The sequence below is a fragment of the Galeopterus variegatus genome, unplaced genomic scaffold (genome assembly GCF_000696425.1).
Source record: "Galeopterus variegatus unplaced genomic scaffold, G_variegatus-3.0.2 Scaffold5588, whole genome shotgun sequence".
Lineage (NCBI taxonomy): Eukaryota > Metazoa > Chordata > Mammalia > Dermoptera > Cynocephalidae > Galeopterus > Galeopterus variegatus.
The window spans coordinates 21,736-29,210 of record NW_007731699.1 but is presented as its reverse complement, the minus strand read 5'-3'; the positions used below and the strand labels follow the sequence as shown (position 1 = coordinate 29,210).

At 39.0% G+C, this 7,475-nt stretch overlaps 1 protein-coding gene across 1 annotated transcript in view; it reads left to right on the top strand.

The window, feature by feature from the left end:
• Positions 1-3,764: 3,764 nt before the first annotated feature.
• Positions 3,765-7,475, top strand: part of LOC103605097 (leucine-rich repeat-containing protein 37A3-like) — a gene marked incomplete at its 3' end in the record, with an annotated part of 18,743 nt that continues 15,032 nt past the window's right edge. Inside the window, exons 1-3 of the mRNA XM_008589678.1 lie at positions 3,765-3,775; positions 4,512-4,583; positions 5,140-5,214. Of these exons, the coding sequence (XP_008587900.1) occupies positions 3,765-3,775; positions 4,512-4,583; positions 5,140-5,214 (158 nt within the window). The remainder of the gene's footprint in view (positions 3,776-4,511; positions 4,584-5,139; positions 5,215-7,475) is intronic.

Sequence of the window (7,475 nt, the reverse complement as noted above, 5' to 3'; positions counted from 1 at the left end):
GTCTGTATGTGGGATCCGAACCCTCGGCGGGAGCGCTGCCGCGCTTCCCAAGCGGCGCACTGTAGCAGTGCACCACCGGGCCGGCCCCATTCTGTCAATTTCTGCCTTTTAATTGGAGTTTAATCCATTTACATTTAATGTAATTAGTGATAAAGTAGAATTTATATCTGCTATTTTGCTATTTGTTTTCACAATGTCTTATGTTTTTTTTCATTTCTCACTACCTCCATTACTGCCTTCTTTTTTGGTAAATAGATATTATCTAATGTACAATTTCAATTCCCATATTTCTTTTGCTATATATATTTATTTTCTTAGTGGTTGCCCTGGGCATTCCCATTTACATCTTACTGTAATTCTGATTTATATTAATACCAACTTATTTTTAATAATATCATAAAATTTGCTCCTGTATAGCTCCATTCACTCTCTCCTTTATACTGTAATTGTCCCATATTACCTCTTTATACATTTTGTGTCCATCAACATAGATTTATAATTATTGCTTTATGCAATTGATCTTTTAAATCAGATAGGAGATAAAAGATGTTTTAAAAATACATTATACTGTCTGTTATACTTACCTACATAGTTAGGTGCTTTTTATTTTTTCATGTGGGTTCAAGTTACTATCCACTGTCTTTCAGTTCAGTCTGAAGGACCACTTTTTGTATTTATTACAGGGAAGGTCTTCTAGCAACAAACTCTTAGTTTTTGTTTATCAAGGATAGTTTTGCCAGATAATAGAATTCTTGGTTGACAGGTTTTTTTTCTTTCAGCACTTTGAGTATGCCATCTCACTGCCTTCTAGTCTCCATTATTCCTGATGATAAGTCAGCTATTAATCTTACTGAGGATTCCTTGTATGTGATAAGTTGCTTTTCTTTTGCTGCTTTCATTATGTTCTGTCTTTGGCTTCTGGCAGTTTGATTATGATGTGTCTAGGTGTGGATCTCTTTGAATTTATCCTACTTGAAGTACCTTCAGCTTCTTGAATGTGTAAATTAATGTTTTCCATCACGTTTTGGAAGTTTTGGCTATTATTTTTTCAAATATTCTTTCTGCTCCTTTCTCTTTCCCTTCTCCTTCTGAGACTCTCATTACTTGTATGTTAGTAAACTTGATGGTGTCTCACAAATGGGTCTCTGAGACTCCATTCATTTTTCTTAATTCTTTTTTCTTTCTTTTTTTCAGACTCAATAATCTCAACTGACCTTCAAGTTCTTGATTCTTTTTTCTTCCTGCTCATGTCCATTACTGAGACTCTCTGGTGAATTTTTCATCTTAGTTACACTTTCCAAACCCAGAATTTCTATTTGGCTCCCTTTTATAATTTCTATCTATTGTTATTCTACAATGAGACATTGTTCTCATACTTTCCTTTAATTCTTTAGTCTATAGAACTAAATGGTTTTCTTTATCTCTTCAACATATTTTACAAAGCTGAATTAAATCTTTGTCTAGTAAGTCTAACATCTGGGCTTCCAAAGGAAGTTTCTACTGATTTCTTTCCCACCCCCCACCCCCATGTTTGGGCCATACTTTGTTTCCTTGCACCTCTCATGAATTTTTGTTGAAAACTGGGTATTTTAAATAATATAATGTAGTGATTCTGGAGATCAGATCCCCACCCCCAGGGTTTGATGTTATTGCTGCTTGTTTTAGTAGTTCCTGTTTATTTAGAGGCTTTTCTGAACTTATTCTGTACACTCTGTGTTCTTTGTCATGTGTGGCCAATGAAGTCTTTACTTGGTTATCTCAGTGGTCAGCTAATGATTGAACAGAGATTTCATTAAATGCCTGGAACCAATAAGTCTCCAAGTTTTTGCCAAGGGGCTGTGTGTGCATATTAGGGCACGCCATCAACACTCCACCAGCAGTTTACAGCTCTGCCTTAACTTCCACTTCCTGCTGTGCAGAACCTCAAGATTATCCAGGGTTGAGAGTTCAGGGCCTTCTCAGGTCTTTCCTGACCATGCTCACAGCCCTACACAGGTGTATGGCCTTCCAGATTCCAAGAATATATCTCATGATGTTCTAAGTTTCCCAAGGATATGTTGGAGTATTTTCAAAGTTCCTAAGGACATCTTATTCCTCAGCTTTTCCTATTAAGCTTTTGATTAGGCTATTTTTCATTATTTATTGCCTCACACAGCTGTCATTTTAAAAAAATTACCTGTAATTTTTTTCCAAAAGCATCCTCTGGTGAGAAACTTTTAGCACCAGACAGCCGTTAGTCAGATCAAATAAAGACAAACTTTTCTTTCTTTTTTTTTTTTTAAAGATAACTGGTAAGGGGATCTTAACCCTTGGCTTGGTGCTGTCTGCACCACGCTCAGCCAGTGAGCATACTGGTCATCCGTATATAGGGATCTGAACCTGTGGCCTTGGTGTTATCAGCACCACACTCTCCCAAGTGAGCCACAGGACCAGCCCAAAGACAAATGTTTCAAGTGAGGTCTTCCAGGGAACCACCAGACAGGTCATATAATGACAATTGATTGGGAATGAGGTTTGTAAGGAGAACCAGCTCCATTTTGTTCCCTCTGGTACTGGGGATATGGGCTAATTTTCAGGTTACCACTAAGCTTGACAGTGAGAAATGGTCTAAGGCAAGTTAAAATGATACAAGTCTACTGTTGTTACAGAAATTCAGCCATTTTTCTGGAATATTTATTTATATGCTCCTTGGTTGCTACAAGCCTTGGTTAAATTTCCAGAGTTCTGAAAAAGTTGATTCTGGCCATTTTTGCCATTTTTTGTTCTTGTTGTCTTTATGTAGGGATGAGGTTTCAGATGTCCTTACTCCACCATTTTCACCTACAACATGATTTTAAATCTCTAGTCTCAACGACCATGGATTAATTTAATATTTAATCATGGAAAATGATTAGGGGAAAGAAATAAAAAGAGAAAGTGTAATTCTCATAGATGCTTTCCCAGATAAATACATGAGGTTTGAACAGTTTTTTCTATATTTAATCTTCTCAAAATTAAGGTTAAAGTTACAGCTATTTTGGGCCGGCCCGGTGGCGCACTGGATAGTGCGCCGCTTGGGAAGCACGGCGGTGCTCCCGCCCGAGGGTTCGGATCCCACATACAGACCGGTGAGCGAGGCGCGGGAGCGACGCTGAGGGTTGTGATCCCGTTGCCGGTCCCTGGTCCGGTACGGGGGCAACACTGAGGGTTGCGATCCATTGCCGGACACGGAAAAAGACAAAAAGACAAAAAAAAAAAAAAAAACGTTACAGCTATTTTAACCCCCTTTTCTTTATACAGGTTAAACACAGGCTTTGGAGTCAGAACTGAGTTCAAATTCCAGCTTTGCTTCTTACTAGCTTGGCCACCTAGGACATGTTGTGTAACCTCTCTGTGCCTCAGTTTCCTCATTTATAAAATGGGGTAATAATAATATCTACCATATAAAGTTATTGTGAGGAATAAATGTGAAATGCTTATCACAGATGCCTGGTAGCTGAATAGCTGAATAGATATTAGCTGTAATTAATTATTTTTATAGTGTTCTGCAAAAGTACACTAATGATTCTTGAATCGAGTTACCTGTTTCTTTTCTTTTTTGTTGTTGTTGTTTTTCTTTGTTTGCTTGAAGAAAATCTATTCCAGCACTTTGGAATAAAAATTTGCATCAAAAAATAAACATATTCATTTTATTAATTTACAAACAAAATGTTATTTATTTAGTCAACAAACATTTATTAAATACCTAGTAAATTTCTGGCACTCTGCCAGGCACAAAGATGACAATGACAGTAAGGTGTGGCCCCTGCCCTTCAGCAGCTGACATTCCAGGAGATTGACAAGTATACAGGTGATTACATGCAATGAAACAAAGGCTGTGATGTGATACAAGAACACAAGGGCTGGTATGTCTGTGATGGGGTTATGGTTTTGACCAGTTCCTTCTCTTAGGATGTAAACCTTTTTCTTTGGCTCCAAAGCCAAGGAATTGGTCCCATTTTTTTTCTCACAGTTTTTTGTTTGTTTGTTTCGTTTTGTTTTGTGGCTGGCTGGTAAGGACATCCAAACTCTTGACCTTGATGTTACATAAGGCAGTGCTGCAACCAACTGAGTAACCAGCCGGCCTGGACCAATTTTTTTCTTGACTGGATGGATTAACCATGATTTTTTTTTTGAAATTTCTAAAGGTGAAAGACAAGCACCTTGAATTATGGAGGACACTATAAATACTGTTTCCTGAAGAGTGAGGTCTTTCTACTGGTGAAGTCACTTCTAGGATTTTTGACCTGAAAAGTTTTTTGGAATATTTTTTCTTTGCTATCCATTCTTTTTTTCTTCTTTTCTTTTTCTCTCTCTACTTCATCTTTTGGTTTCCAAAGGAAGAGTACTTTACAGATTCTAAGGGTGATTTATAGGTAAAGACAGAAAATGATTTTTTTTACCTACAAGTTCCATACCAAAATAGAATATAAACTTTTCATGTAGTTTCATTCATATTGAAAATGTAATTTTAATTTCATTGCATTTTTCAGAATTCTCAATCATAATCCTCTCACTACTGTTGAAGACCCACATCTTTTTAAATTGCCAGCATTAAAATATCTGTATTACAATGTCATGAGTCATGAGATGACTTCTGCTCTTTTTTCCTTTCATCAAAGACTAAGTATTTTCACTTAGGCTGAAATATCATAATTTTAATTTTAACTGGGTTATTTGGGGAAAAAGTTATTGGCAAAGGAAAGGACTAAGAAAGGATGTATAATGGGCAAGACAGCTAGCATTGGAAGAAACACGTGTAGAAATATCACTTATCCCAGAAAGCAAAGAGGAAGAGGTATACATTATTTAAAAGAAGGGGAAAAAAAGAGTAATCAAGACAGGTGAATACAAAAACAAAATAAAAAGATAATGGTTAAAAAAAAAAGGTAGAGGTTCTACTATTCAATGCCAATGCCATTAATTTAATGGTGCAAATAAACTTAAATTTATTCAATAAGAGCTCTCTAGAATCATCTTCTATGGCCAATAAACTCTTAAGCTTTTCTATTTTATAGAGAAGCCAAATTTGAAATACTTATATGTCCTTGAAATGTCTTTCTAAGTACAGAACTTTTGTATTGGGGTTCCTATCATGAATGCTTGGGCTTTCTCCTTCAGAGACATGGGAGCAAGACAAGTGTCACTTACAATAATTGAGAACGCCCTCCTGATGACTCTTGAATTGGAAAAACTGTAAGTTATTTTTTTCTTAGATTTACTTTCATTTAGTTGTTTTATTATTATTATTATTATTTTTATTTTTATTTTTTTTGTCTTTTTCGTGACCGGTAAGGGGATCGCAACCCTTGGTGTGGTGTCGCCCACACCACGCTCAGCCAGTGAGTGCACCGGCCATTCCTATGTAGGATCTGAACCCGCGGCAGGAGCGTTGCTTCGCTCCCAGCTCCACACTCTCCCGAGTGCGCCACGGGGTCGGCCCTATTTTGGGTTTTTAAAAAATGTTTACCTTGGGCCGGCCCGGTGGTGCACTCGGTAGAGTGCGGCGTTTGGGAGCGTGGCGGCGCTCCCACCGAGGGTTTGGATCCCATATAGAGACCGGTCCGCTCACTGGTTGAGCGCGGTACAGGCGCGACACCGAGGGTTGCGATTCCGTTGCCAGTCACGAAAAAAGACAAAAAGGAAAAAAAAAAATGTTTGCCTTTCTACTAGTAGGTGTGTAGTCATTATGGTTTTAATTTGCATTTCTTTAATAGCTGATGATATTGAGTGTCTGTTCATGTGCAAATATCTTCTTTACTGGTGTCTGTTTATATATTTATTTTTTATTTATGTTTATTATTTATTATATGTTTATTTTTTTAAAGATGACTTGTAAGGGGATCTTAACCCTTGACTTGGTGTTGTCAGCACCACGCTCTCCCGAGTGAGCTGTGGGCCGGCCCTCAATTCCCATATTTTGATTGGATATTTATCTTCTTATTGATTGTTAAGAATGCTGTATTATATACTCTGGATACAAGTACTTTTTCTCAGATATCTGTTTCACAATCTTCTCTCAGGTTGTGGCTAATCTTCTTATTCTATTAAAAGTGTCTTCTGAAGAGCTGAAGTTTTTAATGTTTCAATTTTGATGGTCTAATATAGCAATTTTTTCTTGAATGGCTTGTGCTTTTTTGTGTCTGACCTAAGAAGTCTTTGTATAAGCACCCATTGGCTAATCAAAACTCACAAAGATTTTCTCCTATGTTTTCTTCTAGGTCTATGATCCATTTTGAGTTAATTTTTATGTAGGGTGCGAGGTATTTCATTTTTTTGCGGTTTTTTATTTCTGCAGGGCCCCATTGTGACAGTTTGTTACACAACTCACCTCAGCCTACATTTTGCCATCCTCCCTCCAGTATGGCAAGCTAAATAGAAATGTGCTGTTGTGCTAAGTCTGGTTGAGGGGATTACACAAGATCAGTATGGAAAAGGCCCTTCATTTGCAATCTGCTGCAGTCATTTTTGTCAGGGCACCTCCTTGACTATCTTCACGACGTTGTCATCAGATCCATCAGTTACTGCTCTAGCCTCATCGCCCTCAACCTCCTGTAGCATCTGACACAGCCGATCTCTCCCATGTTGGCTAGATGACCTTCTCACTGCATAGTCAAAGTTCTCATCAACTAGCTCTTTAACTTTGTTATCTATGGTAGTAGGGTTCTATCTGCTTTTCTCTTGACCACGAGTGGATAAGAAAAGTGCTGTCGTTTGGGCCGACCCTGTGGCTCACTCGGGAGAGTGCAGCGCTGGGAGCGCTGAGGCTGTGGGTACGGATCCTATATAGGGATGGCCGGTGCGCTCACTGGCTGAGCGTGGTGCGGACGACACCATGCTGAGAGTTGCGATCNTGTGCTAAGTCTGGTTGAGGGGATTACACAAGATCAGTATGGAAAAGGCCCTTCATTTGCAGTCTGCTGCAGTCATACTTGTCAGGTCACCTCCTTGACTATCTTCACGACGTTGTCATCAGATCCATCAGTTACGGCTCTAGCCTCATCGCCCTCAACCTCCTGTAGCATCTGACACAGCCGACCCCTTCCATGTTGGCTAGATGACCTTCTCACTGCATAGTCAAAGTTCTCATCAACTAGCTCTTTAACTTTGTTATCCATGGTAGTAGGGTTCTATCTGCTTTTCTCTTGACCACGAGTGGATAAGAAAAGTGCTGTCGTTTGGGCCGACCCTGTCGCTCACTCGGGAGAGTGCGGCGCTGGGAGCGCTGAGGCTGTGGGTACAGATCCTATATAGGAATGGCCGGTGCGCTCACTGGCTGAGCGTGGTGCGGACGACACCATGCTGAGAGTTGCGATCCCCTTACCGGTCACAAAAATAAAAAATAAAAAAGAAAAGTGCTGTCGTTCTCTGTAGCCGTTTGCCATCAAGGCCACAAAGAGATTAAAGCAACTGCCACAGTGGAGTTCATTATTGAAAGTCCTTGGAGTTTAGACATT